This window comes from Myotis nattereri (genome assembly GCF_964212035.1).
Source record: "Myotis nattereri genome assembly, chromosome: 2".
Lineage (NCBI taxonomy): Eukaryota > Metazoa > Chordata > Mammalia > Chiroptera > Vespertilionidae > Myotis > Myotis nattereri.
The window spans coordinates 159,123,045-159,146,841 of NC_138076.1; the positions used below are offsets into that span (position 1 = coordinate 159,123,045).

A 23,797-nucleotide genomic window follows, 5' to 3' on the forward strand; every position below is an offset into this window, starting at 1 on the left:
GGAGCGGTTTCAAGTCTCCCCGGCCAGCTTGCCCGCCCGCCACCCCACCCCCCTCGGGGATTCGCTTTTTCCGTAACAAAATAGCGAAGCTCCGGATGTTCCGAAGCCCCGCTGCTCACGGACAGAAGGTCCCTGGGCCTAGGACGGTGCTCCGCAACGCGAGGCGCCGGTGGGCCGTGGAGAGGGCCGTGGAGAGGCCGAGTCCACAGCCCGGAGGCGCGCGGGGGTGGGCGCTGCAGCCGCGGGTTGTTTATCTGGAGTACGGAGGGGAGGGGGGAGCCTGGAAACCGCCCCGTGTCCCATTTCCTCCTCTTGTTTTCGCTCCGGATTCTCCATGTTGGACCCAAACTGAGGAGCCCGGAGCTGCCGCCGGGGGATCGGGGCCGGGGGCACCCGGGGGAGCCGCTGGCCGGGCCGCCTGCTCTCCGTACAGGCCGCCTCCCTTCCCGGCCCAGGGAGGGAACCAGAGCAGGGATGTGAACAGCGGTGGGAACCCGAGTCTCGCGTGCAGGAGCGGAGCGGGCCCCCGCCCAGGCCCCCCAGCCCAGCCCAGCCCAGCCTGCGCCCGCCGGTCCTCCCGCCCAGCCAGCCCGGGCCCGCGGGATTGTTAGATGGAACACGGCTCCATCATCACCCAGGCGCGGAGGGAAGACGCCCTGGTGCTCACCAAGCAAGGTAGGGGCCAGCAACTTCCCAAAACTTTGCGTCGCCCCCGATCGGGGAGGGGGCTGACACCGCCCCGAAACCGAGGCCTGGCCCCCGACCTCCCGAGGCTCAGAACGGGCGATTCCACCCGGGACCCCCGGTCGTTTCGCCCCCGCGTCCGGGTCCGCACTCCGACCCCCGTGGGGGTGGCGCGGGCGCCGAGCTGCGGGCGCCGAGGGGGAGGGGCGTCATCTGCGCAGCTGTCACTCCGTCCCGCGCCTCCTCCCCGGGAAGAGACCGGGGGCAGCGCTGGCAGCCCGCGTCCCCCGCGTCCGTCTCCTCCGAGTTGGGGGTGGGTCGTCACTTTCCCGCACGACTATGCACGCTGCCCTAGGGCCGCGGGCGGGTGGGGAGGGGCGGGGGTCCCGAGCGGGCACGGAGCCTGGAGTCCCGCACTTCCCAGGCCCCCCAGCCCCGCGGGCGACGTCCGGCGGGACTTGGGACCAAGTTCACAGCGCGGGGGCGGGGGCGGGGGCGGGGGCGGGGGCGGCCGCGGGGGGAGGGCCGAGCCTGGCGGCCCTGCGCGGGGCCGGGACCTCCGCGGCGCGGGCTCTCGCGCGGCCGCCTCCCGCCGCGGTCGCTGAGCGAACCGGCCCGAGCCCCTCCCTGCGGGGCGCTCCCGGCCGCCCCTGCACACAGAGCCGCGTTTGTTTAGCCCGGGAGCGGTGTCCCTGGTTACATAATTCGCCCGATGGCATCAGACCCGGCGTGGTTCCGAGTCGCGCAGCGAAAAAGTGCGGGCTCTCCGTGGGCAGCGGCCCCGCCTGGCCGAGGGCCGGGTGGGGATGCGAGGAGGCCGGCGGCCGGCCCTGTCGGGGGGCGGGGGGGCGCCGGGGGAAGATGGGGACCCGAGGGGGGGCTCTCTTGAGTTTGGCCGCGGTGGAGGCCCCGAAACTCTTGCCCCCCTCCCCCCTTCTTCAGGCTTTGAGGACGGAGTCTAGAAGCGCGGGGAGTGAGGACCAGCGTCATTTATTTCTGGAGAACTTCCCGCACTGGGGCCGCCTGGCCCCGAGCCGGAGAGCACGCTCTGGGGCCTGGCTCGGAGTTCCGCCCTCCCCCGGGCCTCCCACCCCAACTCCCACCCCACCCCACCCCCACCCCACCCCCACCCCACCCCCACCCCAGAGCGGGGCGCAAGGGGCTCGTGCTGCGGGGGAACTCGGAGGCCTGGAGCCTGTGGGGGGCCAGCAGCGGGGTCTCTGTGTGCCCCAACCCGCCTGTTTGGTAACATAAGTCAACAGATCACTCACTGGTGGGGTTCACAGACCCAAGGAGCGCCCCCAACTTGCCTAGGGGCAGAGGAGCTGGGGTCAGCGGCCCCCAGTTCCCCGCGCGGGGGGCAGTGCAGCTTCCGGAATCACGGTTCTCCTTTCACAAGCCTGTCCTGGAGGAGAGCCTGGCGACCCGACCCCAGCCCTCCAAGCCCCTGGCTCCCTCTCCCCCAGCTGCGTCGCCAGCCCAGCTGTGACCCCAGCTGCCGCTTCCCCCCTCTGCTCTCCACCCCTCTGCTCTCCGCTCAGCGGCGCCGGGAGGGGAGAGGGGAGGCTTTCCATGTTGGTCACTTCACTCTCTGTCCAACCTCCCCCCAGGAAAGGACTCCAAGAGGCCTCCAACACTGAAGAGATTGGGGGTGGAAGGATTCCAGAGGTAGCAGTGTTGGTGAGAAGGGGGAAGAACAACCCTGTGCCTCCCCACGCAGGTCCTCCCTTCCTGGCGGGGCTCAGGAGGGTGCCTTCCTGGTGAGGGCACCACCCAGGGGTGAGGGAAAGCTGACCTGCTGAAGGGGCATCTCAGAGTTCAGAGCTGGACAGCTCATCCAGAGCGAATGGCAGGGAAGAGAAGAGATGACAGCAGAAAGCAAAGCAGCTGGCTCCTTGACAGTGTTTAGTAGTTGATGCTGGTTGGAGTTGCGTTTTTCATTTCCTTTGTTTGTGTGGCTTGTCCTTCAGATTTATCCCTGGAGGGATCTGAATTCTTAAGCCAGCAGCCCTGGGTCCCCCCCCCCCCCCCCCCTTGTAATTTGATTACAGTCCAGAGAAAGCATACTTTCTTCCTGGGCTGCTCAGGCAACCACCAAAGCCAACTTTCTGAGTTCCTCGTCATTTACAAATCCTGCATCTTAAAAAAAAAAAAAGTGGAAGTAGGAAGCAAATGTTTTCCTTTTCTCCATAGCACCTCATCTCTAGGCCCTTCTCCCTTTGGAAAAAGAGGAAGAAGTGGAGGGCAATTTATTAATAAATTTCTAGAAAACACAAATTGTTCCTAGCTTGAGCAGTTTTTTAGTGAAGTTGTTGCCATTGCAGCGTTGTTTTGTGTATGTGTGTGTCGTTTTCTTTTTCTGGTTTGGCATTCTCTTCTCAGGTCTTTCACACTGGCTGGGTGTGTTGAGTATTCAAAAGTAATTACAGTCGGGGAAGTAGAAGAAAGTTGCTGAAAGCATTGATGATAAAAGGGCCAAAATTGGATCATCTTCCCAGACAGATGGGTGAAATGGCTTCCTGGTAACAGCAAGAACAGGGTTGTGTGTAATATCCAAAGTGAAAAAGAAAAGTTATCAGTTTGGCCAGAGAATGGCCCTTTCTTGCAGCCCATATGAGGGTGTCGCCCCATTTCTGGGAGGCTGTACCATGGACTCTGGGCTTAGGTGGGAAAGCCAAGGAAACAGGCCACCGCTCTAACCTCCCAGTGTGAAATGAGAGGGTGGAGGCAGCCTCTTCCGAGCTCCAAGTGACTCACAGGCCCTGTGGGGGAGTCGGGGCCTTTGGGACCTTTCTTGTTTCCATGAGACCTGATGTCCCTTCCTTTCAGGGAGAGGAGGGTGATGCTTTGGGTTGTCTTCTGAAATGTGTAACTGAACTGGTTCTGGCAGCTGACCGTACCTAAGAATTGGGACTACGGCAGGTTTTTCTAGCTCCTGCTTTCTCCTCCCCAGGAGGGAGACTTTCTGCCTTACTTGCTCATGAAAGAGCTACCTTTCCCTATAGTTGTAGCTAGGCCCTTCACCGGAGAAGCTGAGGCACAGTCTTGTTGGGGCTTTCTTCCTTAGCTGGCTCTTGTGGGTCCACGGTGCCTGTTGGTAGCTGGCTGCTCCTGCCTGCTGGTTTCTCTCCTCCTCGCCCAGCCTTCAGTCTTGGCCTCTGTGGCTGCTGAAGCTAGCTCCTGTGTCGCCTTTAGAGTCCCCCTCCCCCTTTCTTGGAGTGGGTAATGGCTTCTGGGGTGACTTGAGCTTCTGTTTGCTCAAGGGAGTACTGCTAACTCAGCAATGAAGTTTGAAATGCCTAACATCCTGGGGTGGGGAGTTTACAGTTCTGCTGCTGAATTTGACTTACAGAGCTTTCAGCTGAGCAGGACGTAGGAATTGCTGTGAAAAACCTTTCCTGAGACGGCAAGAGAGTATGGTGTTCCTGTCTCCTTCCTTCTCTGCTATAGGGGACTTAAATAAACTGGGCGATGGAGAGGTCCCTTTTCATCCTCTGGGAATTTCTGAATCCCTTCTGATCATGGACTTTGTTACAACCAGTAAAGGCTGTATTAGTCACATTTCTAGACAAGGTGAATTGATGCTCCCAGCCATTCTTTGGATAATTTATTAATAGAAGTGTTCGCAACTAAGTATGGGAAAGAGAGACAATGTGTACATATTTATATACAAATATATCCCTTTCTCTTCCTCCTCAACATTCTTCCTGCTAGCTTTTGAGTAATTTGGGGGTCTTGTCTATTCCTATTTTGGAATAGGTAGTGGTGGTGGGGAGGTGAGGCAGGGGCAGCAGTTAAAGTGTTCGTTGTTATTTCAAATAATTCTTTCAGGAGCAAAATTGGTTGCTTCAGTCCTGGGTGCAAATCCAGGCTTTCCCTGTGTACATATCTGATTGCCAGATCACTTCAGTGTTCTGAGTGACTTCTCTGTAAAATAGAAATACTGGTGTCTATACATCTATAATGGCTGGTACTTGGTAGGTGATTGATCATGTTAGCCTCCTTTTCTACATATCTAGACCACTGCTACTCAGAACCTCCTCCATTCCCCCAGGACACAATGCAAACAGCACTCAGTCATGTGGGTTTTATTGTTAAAGACAGGTGGCCAGGGGTCAGAGGGGACACTGATGTGGGGGCTTGGGCCTTCTGGAAGGATCAACCTCACGACCTTGCTAAACAGACCCCTTCTTTGTGCCAGTGTGACTTGGTGGGATTTTATCTGCACTAATTTGAGTTCATGTGCCTGGGGGCTTTTGCAATTCTCCCTGGCGCCTGAGCATCTGGGGGTGGGAGGAGGCCAGGTGGCCGTGCACATCCTGTGAAGAGTCTCTGAAGTCTAAACCTACTGAGCAGTTGCTCGACCTTCAGAAATGAACATAATGGAGATTTGAGCCTACTGTGTGCTGCACTCTCACTGTGCATTTGCTTTGAGAATTCGTGAACCCGGTGATAACTCAGATTTCTTTTAGTAAAATCTAGTAACGAGAAAAATAAGTGGGTTTTGAAGAGAAATAGATGTTCTTAAGCTGGGTCTTTGCTGCTGCGGTTTTGGGATACAACATTGAGACAGCACAAAAAGCAGCGTAAAACTGCTTTTCATCCTTTCTCAGGCTGGCCAGCTCAGGAAGCACAGAATTAACTCACTTGTTTTGGGGACATGGGATTGGGTGTGGCTCTGACGTGATTCTCTCCCTGTCTGAAATGGAGGAATAGTTCCCAACTGGGATGCAGATGAGCTCATTAACATGCAAATCTTATGAAGGAACTAGTAGAAATCAACGTGGAGAAGGTAACTGAGAACTGGAAGCCTCCCTGGACCAGAGGCCAACTAGCACAAAGTCCATGCCACCAGCAAAGTGCCCAGCCCTCCAGGTCTGAGTGGCCTGTGCCTACAGAGTGGATACTCTTCAGGAGTGTGCAGGCCTCTCTGTGCAGGAGGTGCGGATGTCCTGATCTCTGAGTGGACCTCCTAACATTTCTTTTCCCTTTCCAGGTCCTCCTAGTACTTGCCATCCCCACATCAGACTTTGCTCTTACTCTCTTTTTATTCTATGCCTTCTTTTATCTCCTGCTGTTCTCGGGGAAACAAATGTGGCTCCAACCACAGTGAGAGCCAAGCAAATTCATCAGAAGCTCAAATCGTATAACACAGGCTGCAAAGCCCCGTCCCAAAATGGTAGATCCAGCTCAGCTGTTCCCATAGTAGAATGGGGCTAGGGCCCTACTTTACAGGAAGAGCCAGCAGGCCTAGGTCAGTCCTGGAAGAGTTAGTCAAGGACCACTGGCAACCTTAGACATTAGGTCTCAGCCAGGGACACACATCGGATACTCCTGTGACACTTACTAAAAATACCAACCCACCTGGGTCCTACTGAACAGAGTGTAAGCCGGTGGGCCGGGCATGCTCATGTGCCACGTGCTCCCTGTGATTCTGACAGGTGTCCCTGGAGAAGAGCCAGCTAAGCTCGCACAGCAGTGGCCCCGACTGCCTATTTAGCCCTGAGTGGGAAGAGTCCCCTGGAGAGATCCAGTTTTGCTGTTTGTTACAAGATCCTGTGGCTTCCAAAGGGACGTTCTAAAGTTTTCTCAGTGTGAGTGGATCTAGTAATGATCCTTGCTTACCCAGTAATGATCGCAGACAAACAATATTTTAGGGAACTTACCATGGGCCAGGCACTGTTCCTAGCACTAAATGCCTTTGAGTTCAAGCTTCAGGTAAGCTGAAGCCACCTGCTAAGGAACAGCCTTGCAATTCAGACCTCTCCTTACTGACTTGGGAGGAAAATGAACTGAAGGAAGGTTGTGCCCTAGGCAAGACCAGAGATGTTTGAGAGGCTAAAGTGGGGCAGGAGCCAGGTGTCCCAACTTCTAGCTCAGTGTTCTCCAGGTAGGCACACCTATGCTGGTTGGTGGGCCCCAGGTAAAACAGGGCTGTGGGAGGAGCCGGTCAGTATCCCTAGAGATGGGACACTCCGTGACAGTCCTTCCTGGCTGACTCCTTACAGTCCTGCAGAGGCCAGCCATGAGAGGAAGGAAGGAAGGAACTGATTGGCCAGCCCCATGAGAGAGAGAGTGTGTGTGTGTGGGGGGGGGGGGGGGCGGGGCACTGACTGGGATTGGTTTTGGCAGAGTCCCGGAAAAGCCATTTCCCAGGGTAGGCCATGTAGCTACCTCTGTGTGACCTCTGGAATGAGAAGAAATCTCTGGTCTCTTTCAATATGCACATTTTGAGGTTGAGACTGAGATAATGATATGAAAGTACTTTGTATTTAATGACTAGCAGCTGACACTTAGCGTTTACTAGGGTTAGGACACACCCTAAGCTCCTTATAATTATCACAGCTCTGTGAAATAGGTAATACTAGTCTTCCCATTTTTCAGATGAAAAAACTGAGGCCCAAGGCCACGTACGTTACACATGACAGAGCCAGGGTTTAAAGCCAAGTCCGTGGTAACTTGTGTATTCACTCACAGTTCACTGGTTAGAGAGATGGTTGAGTCCCTTGCTTTGTCCTGTGCCGCCTTTGCTCCTCTCCATCTCTCTCATACACCTGTCACCTGAAGCAGGCTTCCATAACTGGAAGGGAAAGAGACACTGGATTCTTCAGTCTTTCACCAAATCCAATCATTCCAGGAATCGAGCAGAGAGCCAAGGCAGAGACTGAAACAGCCATCCAGAGGGTGTTTGTGTCCTGCTTGGCAGGTTTCTGTTAGCCTCCCAGCCTCCCACAGGGGCCTGCTCAGCACCTCCTTAAGTGGTGAGAGAAAGGCTCAAGGTGGGCAAGTATGGCTTCCAGTCCTCCATGATGACATCTCTGTCCTAGCTGGCTCTGTGTGGGGCAGGATCCAGTCCTTTGGGCTTTCCTGGGTTGTACCTCAGATCTCTCCCTGCTGCTGCTGTGGGCCATTAGATCACTTCCTGGCATCCAAGAGCCCTCTGGTGTTAGACTGGAGGCTCCTCCATTTCTGGTCCAAGACCTGTTGCTCCTTCCGGGAACCTCACCCCCACCCCAGCATGTTTTTAAAGTATGTGAGAGAGCCCAGGAAGGTGTTTGGGCTGATTCTAAAATTGATAAGAGTATCCTGATCATGTTTTAAAGTTGTTAGGAATCCCCTACTCCCAAAACTGAGTCCTTCTTGAGGGAAGGTCCTTAAAGTTGAGACCCTATGTTGAGGTCGGTGACTAGATTGCCAAAGGGGACAGGGAAAAGACTGGAGATAAGTTAGCCAGGGATCTGTCACCCCCACCCTTACCCCACAGGTGGTGCTAAAGACCCAGGACTGAAAGAAGTTATACTTTGTCAGAAAGGAAAGAGAGATGCAGGGAACCCTCCTGCCCCAGGAAGGAGAATTAATGGAGACATGTAGTCCATTCTATTCTTGCTCTCTCTTTGTACATGTGGTTTACCATGACTGAATGCAATCCTTTATTTTTCATAAATAAATCCTTTGGCGGGGGGGGGGCAGTCCATGCCATCAGATTCACAGCTGCTCTTTGAAACCTTTGGAACTGTTGCTAAACTGGGTGAGGCCTTGCCTGCCTTGTTTTCCAAAAAGAACGGTGTCAGCATTTGGGCACTGTGGAAACTGGTACAACCGCCCCATTATTTCCAGGCTTTTCTATGTGTGGGATGTCTAGGCATCTCTCACCCTCCGGCTCCCTGCTGACTCACCTGCTGGTCCAGGAGCATTTCCATCCACCTGGCACTTCAGGGCCTGTCCTTAGCCAAGGCACAGATGCCCCTTGCTGAGGACCTGGGAGGAATCCTCTCCATGGGAAGCCCTAGTCAGATGTGTCTTGGCTGCAGGGCCTAGGCAGCTGGCCAAGAAGGGCCGGAAATGCTCCAAATACTCTCCTTCCTCCAATAGCTAAAGGGAGGGAGGCCCCCTCAGAGAGGCCATTTTCTAGTGATAGCCAGACTAAATACTTTCTGTGGGGGATGGGAGATGGAGGAGAATAAAGTACGTCTAAGGGATGAACCAAGAAAGCATCCTTCTACATGAATGGGCTTGTTAACCTCCAGTAGGCTGAGAGCTTGTCTTCTGCTGAATCCTAGGCGATATGTAAGGCGTTCCTTTGCTGGGACACGAAGCTGTGTTGTTGGCAACAGTGATAGCTAAACCTGACCTTCAGAAGAAGGTTAAAAATAGTATTGTCCTAGCAAAGCCAGTCTTCATCTGTGCGCATGTACATGCACATGCACAGGCTTCTTAAGAGGCACAGACAAATAAGTGTCCCCATCTGGTGTTTCTTGGAGGCAGTGGTGGTAGACACAGGGGAGAGGGCATCATTTATTTCAAGTGAAACAGCCTCTCACCTGCTTTACTGTTATTTGCAGAATAGCCCCAAGAGTTACAGGCTGGAAAACAACTTTTGTAGTGGATTTGGGAGAAGGTATAGGGGTTGTTTCGACTTTTTTGAAACCTGCTCATGATCAGAGTTCCTTTGTCACCTTTCATCTACTTTCTTGAGCTTCAACCACATGCTGGGGTGGGAGGGCCCCTGACTTCTTTCGTTGGCCCCGTCGAATGAGGCCCTCAGTGTTGTCAGGTAGTGGTCATCTCTCCTTAGATAGTTACTGAAATGAGCACAACATTTACCTTTAGTTTGCACAGTACATTACAGACAATAAGTTTTGTTTATAATTTCAGTCAGGAGTCTGGTCTTGCTGTTATCCCAACTAACGGATGAGGAAACTAAGGCTTAAAGAGGCTGTGTGCCCGAGTCAGTAACTGGCAGAGCCTGAACCCTACCCCAGGTGATCCTGATACCTCTCAGGTCCCCCCTCTCTTTACACCCTGCCTCAGTAGGAGGCCTTGCAGTAGTGAACTAACTGGAGGGGTGGCCTGGCTTCTCTGTTCTTAGTCACTTGCACACTTTCTTCTTAAGCCAGAGCTGCCCCCATTACCTCTGTGCTGGTTCTCTCCAACATGCAGCCCTAAGCCAGATGTTTGGAGCAGGGAGAGTAGGGCTGGGTATCCACAAAACAGGTAGCAGTAGGATGAAGGAGGGAGAACAGCTGGTTATGGGGCTACATGGCACCCACTGGAATCCTGTCCTCCCTCAGGGAAATTGTGCAGTGAAATCCTCACAGGCTTGTAAATCCTGTGTCCTCCTGGTGAGGAGGGGCCAGTGCCCCTTCCCCATCATACACGGAGGGTGGGAGGTAGCCTGCACCTGGCTGTCAGGGACACAATGCTGCGTTCTGGCTGACAGGAGTCCTTTGAAAGGCTCTTTGACACAAGTTTCAGATCCCACTCTGGTGTGTGTTCCCACTGAGCAAAGCAGGTCTTGGACCAAAACTCTGGCTCCCGCTCCTTCCCCATCCCATCCCCCATTGTCTTGATCTCCCCGAGGTAACTGCCAGGGAAAGCAGGTGCAGGGCTGGGGTGTGGGTGAGGCGAACCCTGGAATGGAATTCCAGAGCCTCGCACTGTTTTACTCCTTGCACTTTTCATGGCCTGCCCCAGAGGACAGCGAAGAAGAGAGGCTAGCTAGACTGACTCTGCTGGCCCAGCCCAGAGAGGAACACAGCACGCGTTCCTGGGAGTGCCCCACGACCTCCCAGTTGTGGCAGGAGTAAACACAGGATGACCCTGAGCTGCTGGGGGCCCTAGGTTAAGGAGACCTGGGTTTAAATGCTGGCTCTGCTGTCCTGCTCTGTGTAACCTTGAGTGAGTTCCTTAACCTCCCTGTGCTTTAGTTTCCCTTCTGGAAAATGGGGGACTAGTGCCTACAGATGGGTTTTAAGTGAGGATTAAATGAGTAATGTCAAGTGCCTTAACGCAGGCCGGCACATCGTCGGTGCTCAGTAAACATGACCGAGGCCCAGAAAGACTAAGGGGCTTGCCTCTGGTGCTCAGCTCCTTCAGAGCCCACCTTCATCTTCTCACACACTGGCACCCTTTCTGCGCCGAACTCTGGGCTATTGCGAACTAGCGAAGAGTTCCACAGGCCTAGAGGCCCCTGGAGTCATTCACACAGCCAGGGAAAGTTACTGAGCACCCACCGCAGAGAGAGCTGGAGGCTGATGAATGAACAGGCCCTGTCAGGAGACAGCCATGGTGAGAGGAGGCTGAAGAGGCCCTCAGGGATTCTTGGTGGCAGTGTCCGTAAAGGTAAAGCGGACCGACAACCTGGAGAAGGATTGAAGGAAGTGGGGCCCCAACAGGGAAAAGAGTAGTGAGTCTGGGGTATTGACTTGCTGTTAATGGGTCGGGTACCTTCCCAGGCACCACCACTCTATGCCCTGCTCTGAGCACCAGCCCCCGAGGTCAAGGCATTTGTGGTCTCTGAGGCCCAGGGTCTGCCCTGGTCACATTGTGTTTTTGAAAGATTCTCATCCCCTGCAGAGCCCAAACCAAGCTGAGTTGGCCCCCAGCCCCACCTTGCCAAGAAGTTCCCTAAGACTGAAGCACTTCTGCCTGTTGGGCCCCCCCATGGACACCAATGAGGCCTCTCTGTGGCCCCAGCCAGCCCTTCACCTCCTAGCCTCTCAGGATTACTCAGCCTTCACACTGTCTGTCACTAAGATGCTGAGTGCGTTCTTGATGGCTTCTCTTAAGGAAAGGCTCAGCTGTGTGGCCTTTTAAGAAAGACTCAGTGGCTGGGTTAAGCCTCTGATTGTGGTTCTGCGTGAAGAAACCATAAACCAAAGGAAAAGCAAAGGTTCAGCTTCGGTCTTGGAGCTTTATGTCAGCGTCTGCTTGAATCCCTGGGTTTGGAATTGAATGTGGGTCACACAAGCAGGTGGAGAAGCTGTCTTTTCCCTCTGGTTTCTGCATAGATTACTATGAATAGGAAAAATCAAAGGAGCCTCCTGCTAAGTGCTGGCTGTGCTCTAACGTTTGTCTCCTTGATACAGAGGCCTTGGGTGGAAGTCCCCAATGTACTTTCTTCCTAACAAAATCCCCAATCCCTGGAAATCTTGATTCTTCCACCAGGGTCAAAAGCTTGACAGTAATATCCAGGTTTTTAGGGTGATTGCTGGGGAGGCCTGATCATTTTCTAAAAGCTTTCTAATGGTCATACCAGTTTCAAGGGAGCTGGTCTAACGCAGGGAGAGGTGAGAGAGAGCTTTGGGGGACCCACTGACCGACCAGGGATACCCTCTCTGCACTGCAGGAATCCCTCCACTTTTGTGTTGGGGCAGAGTTAAATCAGTGGCACTGGGGCGGGGCTGACTGCCATGTGACTGACTGACCACCCGGGGTCCTGGGGAGAGTTTGGCTTTCTCCCTTCCTCTCTAGGGACATAGGCAGCCCAATAACTGGGTGTTAAATGGCTCTTCCATCACCTCACTGCACAGGCCACTTTGGTGGTGCGGTGCGTGCTGTGAGGACTTGGGGGAGTTTCTGAGGCCCCCCTTCCCTTACAGCAGGGAACAACACAGGGAAAGTTGTCCTCAGTGCCACATACCCTTTGGCCTTTTTTCCTCCACAAAGACATTGGCCTTTCCAGTGTTTATTTTTCTGCACAGTTTGCCGTGTGCTTCACAGTGGAATGGGTTAGGGTTAATCCTCAGGCCCATGGCCCACACAGGCCTGGGGAGAGGAGACCTGTGGCTGAGGGCCATTCTGGCCGTGGTTGTGTGGCGCCACCTCCTGGCCACAGCACCCACAGTGTTTTCCTACTCTGGATCAACAGCTGCCAGAACCGGTCGTCTAAAAACCAAAAGGAACTTGGAAAAGATGCTATATTCTGAAGTCATTTCTGGTTCATCCTTTAATGCCCATAGCGTTTTGTATCAACTTGGCCTTTCTGGGGCTGCCTTGCCAAGCCTTCTATTAAAACATCTTTTTGAGGGCATGAGTGGGGGGGTTGGGGAGCAATGGGGAGATAAGGATACATATGTAATACCTTAGTAAAAAAATAAAAATGGTAATAAATAAATAAGGGGGGCGGGGAAACACCTTTGTATTTCCAAAGCCTGAATTACCAAGGAAGGACTGAACAGTAAGAGTCTGGAAACAGGGACCTCAAACTAGAACCCAGCATTAGATTAACCCCAACCCAAGGGGTTAATCTGCCTCTGGTTTAAGATTAGAGGAGGGGAGTATTATGAAAAGTGGCTGGAGTGTGGGAGGAGACAAGGGTTTGAACAAAGTGCATACTAGCTTTTTCTTCGGGTCGGGTCTGCGGCTCTTCTGTTCTCTAGTCAGCTGTGTCTAGTCTGGGCTCAGTTCTGCTGCCGCTGACCCAGCAGCTAGGGAAGCTGACCCTGAACAGAACCACAGCTCCACTAACTTGAAGGGAAGGGGTCCCGTTTACTTACCTAGAATGGGTAGTCTTGTGGGAACAGGTGTTGGTCAGGGAGGATTCGTCTTTGTGAATTAATTTTGAGGGGACCTGCCGTGTGCCTGGTGCCATCTCTGAGTGCCCGCCCCAGGAAATGAAGAGCAGATTTTCTGCAGCCTATTTCCCAAACCAGAAAGCGGGGATTCCTGCTGTTTTTGCTCTAGAGAAAAGATGTTGGAATAAACATGTACATTTCACTGCTGACTACATATTGTTACCCCGGTGGAGCTTACAGACTAGAGGGGATAGATACAACCAGAGTTGGGGGGAGGTACCTGTGGACAGAGATGCTCTGTAGTTAATGCTTCATCATTCCTTCTGCTCTAGGCCTGGTCTCCAAGTCCTCTCCTAAAAAGCCCCGTGGACGTAACATCTTCAAGGCCCTTTTCTGCTGTTTTCGCACCCAGCATGTTGGCCAGTCAAGCTCGTGCACTGAGCTCTCCGCATACAAGGAGGAAGCCAACACCATTGCTAAGGTAGCTGGGCAGGGTGGTGTGATGCCATGAAGGAGGGAGCTGCTAGTGGAGTCCATGCATCCACAACAAGTGGACAAGCAGCCCTGCCTGAGGTCACGAAGATCTCTGGCTGAGAAGAGGCCCTTCCTCTGATGGACCCATAGTTGGTTCATCTTCTTCTTGCTTCCCACTTGTGGCATGAGCCACCCGGATGTCCCTGTCGTTTCTGAGGGCCCCTGCAGTCCACATCCTTCCAGATTCTAGGAACTGTGTAAGGAGATTTACAGATTCCCACATACAGGTGTGGAAACAGACCCAGAGGGTTCATGTAGCCCCTAAAGAATTAACAGTTAATAAATGGTAGTGTCAGGTTCCAACTCAGATGATTCTGCCTATAGGTCCTGTGTCTGTTGTTTGCTTTTTAATATGCAAAACTACCTTCCAAGTTACTTGACTTTCAGGGAACCAAGGAATTGAAATTCTTCCACATTCTTGATAACCCCTTCAGCACTCTCACCCAAATGTGAGAGACATTTGGGAATGTGTAGGTGTCTTTGATCTTCACAATGACCAGTAAATATGTCTGGCTTTTCAAGGATAGGAGCAGCCCTGACCAAAAATCCTTCTGCCCCCAATGCCATTGGCACTTCTTTACGACACACCAAGGTCTAACTGTCCTTCCTCTCTCAGAACCAGGCTAGTGACATGCACATCAGTGAAAAATCGCTTCATTATCCGGTAGGACAACATGATGATTACTAAGCGATTGATTTTACAAAGTGTTCATAATAACATGGAAAAGAACTGAGCTGCAACATTAAGTGAAAAGGCAGAATGCAAAATTATATACCCCGGGGGGGGGGGGGGAATGCTAAAACAAACTTGAAGGAAGTGCCAAGTTAAGTTTTTCTAAGGGCTAGGGTTTTTTCTTCGAGGTTTCCATTAAGAACACACAACTTTTTACAACATTCTTATCATTAGCAAAAGGTGGGGAAGCCATTCTGATCTCTCCCACTCCACCTCCCCACCCATCTTGGGACCCATAATGTGGGTTCCCGTTGGCTTGCTTCTGTTTTGTAGAGGCTCAATTGCTCCCCTATGTGTCTCCCCCAAGGAGGGAATAGACAGTACATGTTCTCAAGGAGAAGCTTAGGTTCAAGGACTAAGCAAGAGGCTAAACCACCACAGTGAGGAAGTCCAGTTTTGGTTCTGACTCTTACTCTGTGTCCCTGCACCACTCACTTGAATTCCCTGTTCCTTGCTTTGTTTAACTGAGGCATTGGCAACTGACAGCAGGGACCGTGTCTTCTCCACCCTTCATCAGGCCTCATGTGGAAAGGAAGTTCTGGCCTTTCCTGCCCAGACCTTAAGAAAAGTCCATTTTGTCATGTCGGTACCTTCAAGGAGGCTGGGGTCTTGGGGAGATGACCCTCTAGGCCTGAGGCAGAAGCAGTGGGCTGGCCGGTTGGGGATCGGTAGGCTGGCACTGACTGCCTCCTCTTCTCCGCAGTCTGACCTGCTCCAGTGTCTCCAGTACCAGTTTTATCAGGTATGTGAATCTGGCCGGGTACGTGCTCAGAAGCCCAATATCCCATGATCCCAGCTCACCCCATGGGATAATGCCCTCATTTCTGTGTCTAGCTGGCCAACTCCCCATCCGGGGAAGCTATTCCAGATGTTTGCTGAGGGCCCATCATGTGCAGTCTGGATTTTAGGCACAGCTTGGGTCCATCCCACATCAGCCCTGGCCCCCATCTCCAATGTCCAGATCATTTCATAGTGCGGTTGGAGGCTGAGGCCAAGGAGCCCACTTTGTCTCTTCTTTTTCTACTTCTTGGCCTTCAAGAGGCATCTCTCCTGAGTTGAAGTTGGGGGTCTTTCATCTCAATGAGCCCAGCTCTTCCCAGAGTTCTGCTGAGATGAACACTGAGATGAACAACTGGGCTTTCTTGGTGGCAGATCTCATCAGCCTGGCTCTGGTTTTAGATCCCAGGGACCTGCCTGCTCCCAGAGGTGACAGAGGAAGATCAAGGAAGGATCTGTGTGGTCATTGACTTGGATGAAACCCTTGTGCATAGCTCTTTTAAGGTAACTCGACATCTGGAGTCCTTCCTACCCCCATCGTAGGCTATCTCGTGCATCTGGCTGAGGTGACCTAAAGTTGATGATAGAAGAGTGATCATGATCAGGATGGGGCAAGCTGGCCCTCTCAAATTTTGGGCACACTGGCATCACAAATATCTGGAGAATACACCCAAGAACGTTGAGTAGGAACCCTTGCTCTCCCTAACCACTGCCAGCAGGCCGCCACTGCCCTCAGTCACATAGCATAGAGTGTTACCAGGGTTGTGTGCAGGGCAGGCCTAAAAGAGGGCTTTACTCAGCCTTGGATCTTGCTCCTCTCTGTTTTATTAAAAAGTTTGTTAACTCAAGAAGGCCCTGAAACACTCAGCTCAGGTAGAATTTTTGGGGAGGGGTAAGTAGGGAAAACCAGACAAGACACTGCATCCTGTGCTGGGGTGAGAACCACTTAGTGGGCTGGGAGGAGGAGCTTCCTAGAGTCTAAGATCTGTTCCCACCCCTCAGTCACTGACCTCATTAACTTTTCTCCTTTCCAGCCAATCAACAACGCTGACTTCATAGTGCCTGTGGAGATTGAGGGGACCACTCACCAGGTAAGTGGCCTGCTAGGCCACACGCATCCCCAGCGGCTCGGGGTCCTCCATTCTTCTCTGGGCTTGTGTTGCGTCAATTGATCCCTTTCCTGTAACTCTAGCCTCTTTTTTATTGGTACCTTTCACACCTTTTCACACTCAAGGCTTTCTCATCTTAATATTTTTTTTTTAAATTTCAGCCCCTAATCCCCCACCTTTTTTCTCTTTGCAGCCAAGCTGTTTGAAATTAAATATTTTTTAATCATAGAGATGGCTACCATTTATTGATCACCCCCCTCTCCCACTGTGACCAGCACTACTGTGTAATTTATCACATTTTCTCTAATCCTGAATAGCTGATTCTCTGCCTGATCCAGGCAAGGAAGCCAGTACTAGCTGTTTTCTCTCCTCCCCATGCCTACCATCTCCAGCTAGCTAGGGAACTTCTTCCTCCCTAGCCAAGCATCTCCTCTAAGAAGCTTTCTCCTACTCCCTTCCCTTTGGGTCCCTAAACTGGTTTCTTCCCCATTAAGTGTTCAGTACACATCTGTCAAAAGAGCACTTGAAGCCAAATAAGATTAGGTTCGCCCTAGCTGATGTGGCTCAGCAAATAGAGCGTAGGCCTGTGTACTGAAGAGTCCCTGGTTCAGTTCCTGTCAAGGGCATATGCCCAGGTTGTGGACTCAATCTCCAGTGTGGGGCTTGTAGGAGGCAGCCAATCAATGATTCTCTTTCATCATTGATGTTTCAATCTCTCCCTCTCTCAAATCAATAAAAATATATTTTTAGCCGAAACCGGTTTGGCTCAGTGGATAGAGCGTCGGCCTGTGGACTGAAGGGTCCCAGGTTCGATTCCGGTCAAGGGCATGTACCTGGGTTGCGGGCACATCCCTGGTGGGGGATGTGCAGGAGGCGGCTGGTCGATGTTTCTCTCTCATCGATGTTTCTGACTCTCTATCTCTCTCTCTTCCTCTCTGTAAAAAATCAATAAAATATATTTAAAAATAAAAAATAAAAATATATTTTTAAAACTAAAATAAAAATAAATAAGATCTGGTTCTGGCCCTGCATACCCTACTCAGCCCAGGGTTAAGGACCATGTGGTATAGATAGTGGAAAAACATTTACTGCAAACGCTTGCACAGAAGGCATGGCAGCTGGCCTGAGAGTCAGGGACCATCAGGAGCAATGCCTGGTAGCCCTGATACTTGCTTGCACAGCTGGTCAAATAGTTACTTGTAGAGGAACGGGGTTTGGGGCTTCTGTGGGTTGTCATCACCATCCTGCGTCCATCAGAGGCTTTCTCCACCAGCACCAACCCCCTCCTAACTGAGGGACTCTGCCAAGCCCTGGACAGTGTGAGGGTGTAGAAATGAACGGAACCCACAGGGAAAAGATGAAGGCATGTTTTCAAGCAGGCAGATAAAGACTGTGAATCCGTAGTTTAAGGGGGGGCGGGGGGGGAGGCATGAAGAAGGCAGTTTCAGCAGAGTGGTGAGGGATGCTGAGCTTGATGAAGAGCCAGGAAGAGGGAGGAACTTTTTGAAGGTTGAAGAAAGGGCAGGTGATAGGGAGCCAAGCTGTGGCTCCCTGGAGTGGAGGACTGCTGCTGCAGAGCAAGGAGGGGCCTGGTGGCCAGGTCAGGCCGCCTCCAGAGGGAGAGTCACAGCAGGTACATACTCAAGCGGGGAGTCCCGTAGGTGAGTGGGGCTTTGAAGGAGCGGATCTAGTAGCACCTGTCGGCCATGTGAGAGGGCAAGAGCCTGGAGGCAGGAAAGCAGTAGCATGCAGACTGATGAGGAACGTGTAGCCAACGGATCTTTGAGGCCAAAATGTACAAGATCATGAAAGGTGGACACGTGTGTTAAGAGCTGTCTAGCAGGAGTGAGTACTAAATGGGTGGGGGCACTAGAGCAAGAACCTGCTGAGTGCCTGGTCTAGGGTCATTGAGGGGAAAAGTCACTTCTCCCTGCTGCATTTCAGAGAAGCTATGTGAGGGCATGAGGTTTCAGGAAGTATCTGCGACCTTGCCTGATGGTGACCGGACACACTGTCCTGCCAGAGCCAAGGACAGGAAGCTCCCACAGAGGCTGTGGCTGGATTCAAGTAATCCAGGATAGGCTGTTTCCACCTGTGAGGCCTATTCTTGATTACTTGTTTCTGGAGGCAGCTGATGGTTCGCCGCTGGACACAGAGTTGGCTCCCAGGACAGGTGCATGCATTTCTTCCTGAGCTGGGTCAAGGCTGGGACCACCGAGCCAACAACAAGCCTGGTGAGGAGGTGATACTAATACTCGGGCCTGTGGGCCAGAAGGCTTCCAGCCAGGGGGTCCCAGGGGCCGAGGTGTGGGAGTCTGAAACCACTTGCTGCTTTTTGTGGAAGTGGTGACAGTGACCTATCCTGTGACACTTCACCCTCACAGGGATGCCTTCAACAAGCCTCTTTGCTTTTCCTCAGGTGTATGTGCTCAAGAGGCCTTACGTGGATGAGTTCCTGAGACGGATGGGGGAGCTCTTTGAATGTGTTCTTTTCACTGCCAGCCTGGCCAAGGTACCTGGGGCAGGAGGAGAGAAAAGAACTGGGAGCAGGTGTGGCAGCTACAAGGGTGGTCCAGTAGCCCCTTGCTGGTCCCCAGATTGCCACCAAACCCGAGTGTCTTCTCTCCTCCCAGTATGCCGACCCTGTGACGGATCTGCTGGACAGGTGTGGGGTGTTCCGGGCCCGCCTGTTCCGTGAGTCCTGTGTGTTCCACCAGGGCTGCTATGTCAAGGACCTCAGCCGCCTGGGAAGGGACCTGAGGAAAACCCTTATTTTGGACAACTCGCCTGCTTCTTACATCTTCCATCCAGAGAATGCAGTGAGTGGCCCAGATGCCCACTGCAGGGGTTGGGAGTGTCCCTGCCCTAAGTGGGAGAGGGAGGGGGTGGGGACCCTGGGACTTGGCCAGAAGAGCACACCATCCCAAGAGGACCCAGCCAGCTCCAAGGGCTCTGGGGCAAGGGAAGGAAGATCTGGCATTCGGGAGGTTTATGCTGCCTTCTCCCTGCCTCAGGTGCCCGTGCAGTCTTGGTTTGATGACATGGCAGACACCGAGCTGCTGAACCTGATCCCAATCTTTGAGGAGCTGAGCGGAGCAGAGGATGTCTACACCAGCCTTGGACAGCTGCGGGCCCCGTAGCCGTCCCTGATTCCAAGCAACGGCCATCCCAGTAGGGGACTGCCTCCACTGTGCCTTTATGACAGGCCTGACAGACGGAGTGGAAACTGGAGCATCTCACCAAACGGGGCCGGGAAATAGAAGTGATGGGAAAGAACTTTAGGACAGGTTAGACGCCGAGGGGGCAAACATCAGACCAATGATACTCCAAGCCGCCTGCTCCCCGAGTTGGGTTCCTGAGATGAGTGTGTGTGTATGTGTTGCCTTGAACTGTGTTCAAGGATATAAGTGTTTTAGGTTGGGGACAAGCTGAAAAATCAAGACCCTCCCTAAGTTGGTCTCCTCTCCAGTCACCTTGAGCTCTGTAGGCATGAGGACTATTCGGGGCTCCATTGCCAAACCAATGGCCTTTCCTCAGTGTTGTAGGCTTGTGCCAAGGAGAAAGGAGGGGTCAGCGGGTGCCCCGGCAGACTCCTTGTTAAAACCTTTCTCCAGCCAGCTGCTGCAGATAGAGGACAATTCTGGGAGATGGAAGCTTGTTCCAGAGCTGGTTGCCCCAGGGGCCATCCCGTCCTGCAGTTCAAGGGCTGCACTTCCTTCCAGCTGAGTGCCTGGCCTGGGCCCTGGGCCTGCCTTCCTCACCACCCAGCCATAAGTCTCAAACCCGTGGGGAAGGAGGTCTTCCTGCCATGGAAGAGGGCAGATAACTGATTTCCGTTCTTTTGACTCTTTTAAAATTCTCTTTCTAAACATGGAGTGTTGGGCCTGTTTTGTTTCTGACAAAGCTGCAGTCCTGGGCTTAGGGTGAATGTGGGAGGCACTGGGGGTGCAGGGAAGAGGAAAATCCGAAAAGCCTGAATGTGTGTGTCCCCTTAGCTTATATGTGATCAGCTGAGCTTGGTACTGTCTGTAAGTCTGTCTTCAGGGATTCTCTGCTGGTGCTGGTGCAAGGACTTTGGTTCCAAAGTCCAGGAAGGGCGCTCCCTACCTGCCCTTCCTTTTCTTGGGCAGGGCTCTTTCCTGTTGTGTCTTCCCCTGGGCCTGGCCTGTGACAAGCTCTACTCCATCTTCATCCCTCCTGGCTGTTGCTTTTTCTCTCCAGGGCCTCAGAGGCACTCCTGCTTTTCCTGGGCTGAGGGGGAGTGGGTGTTCTTATCATTACTTTGCCAGCCTAACACATGCTTCCTGCCTCTGGTAACAGGTATGATGAGCCCTCATACACCTGCCCTTTGCGTGTCTCTTGCTTTCAAAGTTTGTTAAAAGTGAATGCTTTAAAAAGGAGCCACAAAATGGAATTCCCCAGGATGGAAATAGGGGGGGAACTGCCGCTTTAATTGGGAGCATAAGGGACCCCCCCCCCAAAGGAGGCCCCATTTCAGCATCTCGGCCTTAATCGTGGTTTCCCGCAGGGTTGGGTGGGGTTCTCTCCTCTTCCCTCCCTCCCCCCTCTGAGGCCGGAAGGAGTTCCCCTCTCATCTCTTGTCCCTGGAGGCAGGTGTTACAAAGCATTTGTACATTATTTCAGGTGTAAGGACACCTCCCACTCGGGACTCATCCCCAGTATCCATTTCCACACATTAGGTCCAGCCTGAGAAGAGCCAGGTGGGGGAGCAGCAGCTTCATGTTCTGGGTGGTAGCTGGCTGACTAGCATCTTTCCCGTATTATGGTGCCACCTCCTGCTTTGTCCAAGGATGTAAGGCCTTGTGTTTCCCTGGTGTCACAGACATGGAACCGTCCCCAAAGCCATATGGTCCTTTCCTCCAGCATCATTTCTAGTTTCCATGGGGTCCTGCAGGTAGGGGAAGGAGGGCTCTGGTATAAGCCAGGGACAAAGGCTCCTGAAGGAAATGGGGGCCTCTGGATCTAAGGCCCAGGGCTAGGCCTCCACCCTAATACTGTGGGAGGGGTCTCTCTTAAGACGCACCCTAAGGGTTAATTTAACCCTTGGGTTCAATCTGCCATCTGGCCCAGCCAAGGTTTTCTGACTAAGCAAAAAGTGTCCGTAGGACGCTTTCTCCATGTTCCTCCAATGAAGAGCCCAGGCAGCCCCTTGCCTATCAGGCTTGTCCGAGTGTGACCCATGACAGGGCCAGGAGAGCTGGGGGCAGTGTCCTCATGTCTTGTGCGGACTCTGCCCTGCCCACCTGCAGTTCCTCAACAGACAAGCCATTTCCACTTCCCCAGAGAAGAAACCAGGCCAAATAAACCTGAACAGGGTCTGTCCGTGTGGACCAGAGCCAGCCTCATTTGCTGTCTGGTTTCCAGTTTCAAGTGTGTGTGGGGGCAAGAGAAGATTGCTCCTGCGGTGACTCAGGCCAGACCCAGTTTTTGGGGAGGAAGATTGGGAGAGAGCCGGTTTGCCTCAGGATCTGTGCTCGGGCTTCCTACCAGCCCTCCCCGTGTGCGGCTGGTCTTTGGAAGGCAATCGGCCGCCATGCCTGGTCAACACCAATTCAAACCATGCCAGGAATCTGCCCCCCTGCCAGGTTCAGTTCTTTAATGTGCCTCTTCAGGGACACAGTGTGTCTCTCTGATTGGGCTTCTAAGTCAAAGCCTGATGTTCGTGTCCCTCTCATAGGGGGAGCTTTGGACACAGGACCAGTTTGGAAAGGGTCAGGTAAGAGTTCACTCTGCACATTGTAGAGGGGACACTCTGTAGGCCCATGGGTCCCTTATATAGAGAGGTTGAGCAAATTTGCCTTCAGTTAACCTGGGACTTTTCTGTTTCATTCCCTCCTGCCTCCCAAAGATTATGACCATTTTGTAAGTGTATAAACTCACCTCTGTTAACAGTGGCCAAAAAGTTTTGCGCTAAAAAGGCATGGGAAATCTAAAGGCATCCGTTCCCTGAAAAATGGGTGCCATCCTATCCTGCTACCCCTGCCCTGTTCCTGAAGCCTCTCAGCAGGGCAGCCCCCTTGTAATGCTGTCCTGCATCCCCTGTCCCAGCGGGCCAAGGGTCAGGAAGGGAAGCCTGTTTTCCCCTCCATGTCTTCAGTCGGTTACCGTGTCCCCCGGTCACTGTAAAATGGGGCCTGGGTCCCACCCCCCTTTTTAAGGCAGAGGTCTGGCCCGCTGCCCCTGGAGCAGACCCTCCTCTTGGGCCCATGTGCTGCTTTGCTTGTCTTTATCCCCCGTTTGACACGATCCACGTCAGTGCCACGTTTCCCCTTCAGGTCGCCATTTGGAGGGTAGGGGATCTGCTTCCTACTGTGACTGGGCTATGGGATTCTGACTACCCTGCTTAAAGATTCATGGTTTGATAAATTTGTATTTAAAAACTTGAAATGTAGGGCGCCATTATGTGTCTGTTTATATTTTTGGAATATTTGTATTACTTACAATTAATAAAAGTGGGTTTAAAAAGCCCATCCAGGAAGGGGCACTGCCTCCCGACCCTGCTGTTCATTTGGGCATCTACTGGGCACACCCTTCACCCCTGGCAACCCCTTCGTCACGATGAAGCTGGAGTACCATGGCTGGGAGACCAGCTGCGGACTCAGCGCGGGCTTCTGCTCAAAGTCACGGAAGTCAGGCTATATTAGCTCTTCCCTCGCCCCCAACAGAACCAACTCCATTGCCATCCAGGTGCTTAATAAGCATGCGCTTGGTGTCCTATCGACTTACGACTTACGGGGGTAGACCTGCAGCCCCAGGGGACTGGAGTCTTCATTCTTCTGTGCCCCTTACTGATGTTCCCAAACCAGGATGCCTGGAACTCGGAACCCAGGATGGCTCCTGGCACATAGTAGGCACTCAAATATTGATTGGACTGATGTATGACACCAAGAAGCAAAACCGGATGAGGCATAACACTCCTGGCCCCTCTCCTAGACCTGCCCGCCCCTTCTGAGAAATGCCCAGAAGCTTCTTGGGGAGGCGCTTGCCAGCCTGGACATCCAGGCACTCGGCAGGCAGCTCTAGCCCTTGCCTCCTGTCAGCATAATGCATCCGTATCTACAATATGGCAAATTTCATATCCTCCCACCCACTTTCCTGCATTATTGATGGGCTATGCACTTTTTAAAAATCAATTAGATCAGGGCGTGGAGCTGGAGTTAAAAAAAAAAAAAGCCTTTAAAAGTCTGCTCTTGTTTTTTTGCTGTTTTGAATAGGAACAGATAAAGCTTTCCCTCTGGTTTGAATAAGTCAAGCCCAGGGCTAGCTTGGCTGTGATTGGCCAGGACTAGGAAAATGTGGTTAAGATGCAAACCCAAGCAAATATAACCCAGTGTCTGTGCAGCCATTACTAAGCTCAGGCGGCAGACCTGGAGACTCCTGCTTTGGGGTGGTTCTTCAAAAGCGCTGCTGCTTACTTGCCAGCAAACTGGGAAGACTGGGAGAGAAGCAAGGCAAGGTAAGGTCTGTTTCGGTTTACGGGTGCATGCCAGTAGAGCGATCCTACTGAACAAGGAAGAAACAAAAGGGAGAGGAGATTGAGATTTCCCTTGCTGTCTTCGGTGAGGCTTTTAAAGGGTTGGACCAGGAGTTTGAAACACATTTTGCAAAGTTCTGAAAAACCAAGGTCCTTTTTAGAGACCTCT

General features: G+C 52.7%; 1 protein-coding gene across 1 annotated transcript; it reads left to right on the forward strand.

The window, feature by feature from the left end:
- The first annotated feature begins 339 nt into the window (after nt 1-339).
- On the forward strand, nt 340-22,636 carry CTDSP2 (CTD small phosphatase 2). Its single transcript, XM_081082511.1, has 8 exons — nt 340-675; nt 13,313-13,461; nt 14,951-14,989; nt 15,427-15,528; nt 16,059-16,115; nt 18,553-18,645; nt 18,767-18,952; nt 19,148-22,636. Exons 1-8 carry the CDS (start codon nt 612-614, stop codon nt 19,271-19,273), a joined length of 816 nt encoding a protein of 271 aa, XP_080938637.1. The 5' UTR covers nt 340-611; the 3' UTR covers nt 19,274-22,636.
- The last annotated feature ends 1,161 nt before the right edge of the window (nt 22,637-23,797 follow it).

Bases quoted from the DNA above. Each gene is read 5' to 3' on its own strand.
- CTDSP2 (XM_081082511.1), top strand. From the start codon at position 612: ATGGAACACGGCTCCATCATCACCCAGGCGCGGAGGGAAGACGCCCTG. The intron at 14,990-15,426 runs GTATGTGAATCT...CTCTGGTTTTAG, and splicing joins TCCAGTACCAGTTTTATCAG to ATCCCAGGGACCTGCCTGCT. The intron at 16,116-18,552 runs GTAAGTGGCCTG...GCTTTTCCTCAG, and splicing joins TTGAGGGGACCACTCACCAG to GTGTATGTGCTCAAGAGGCC.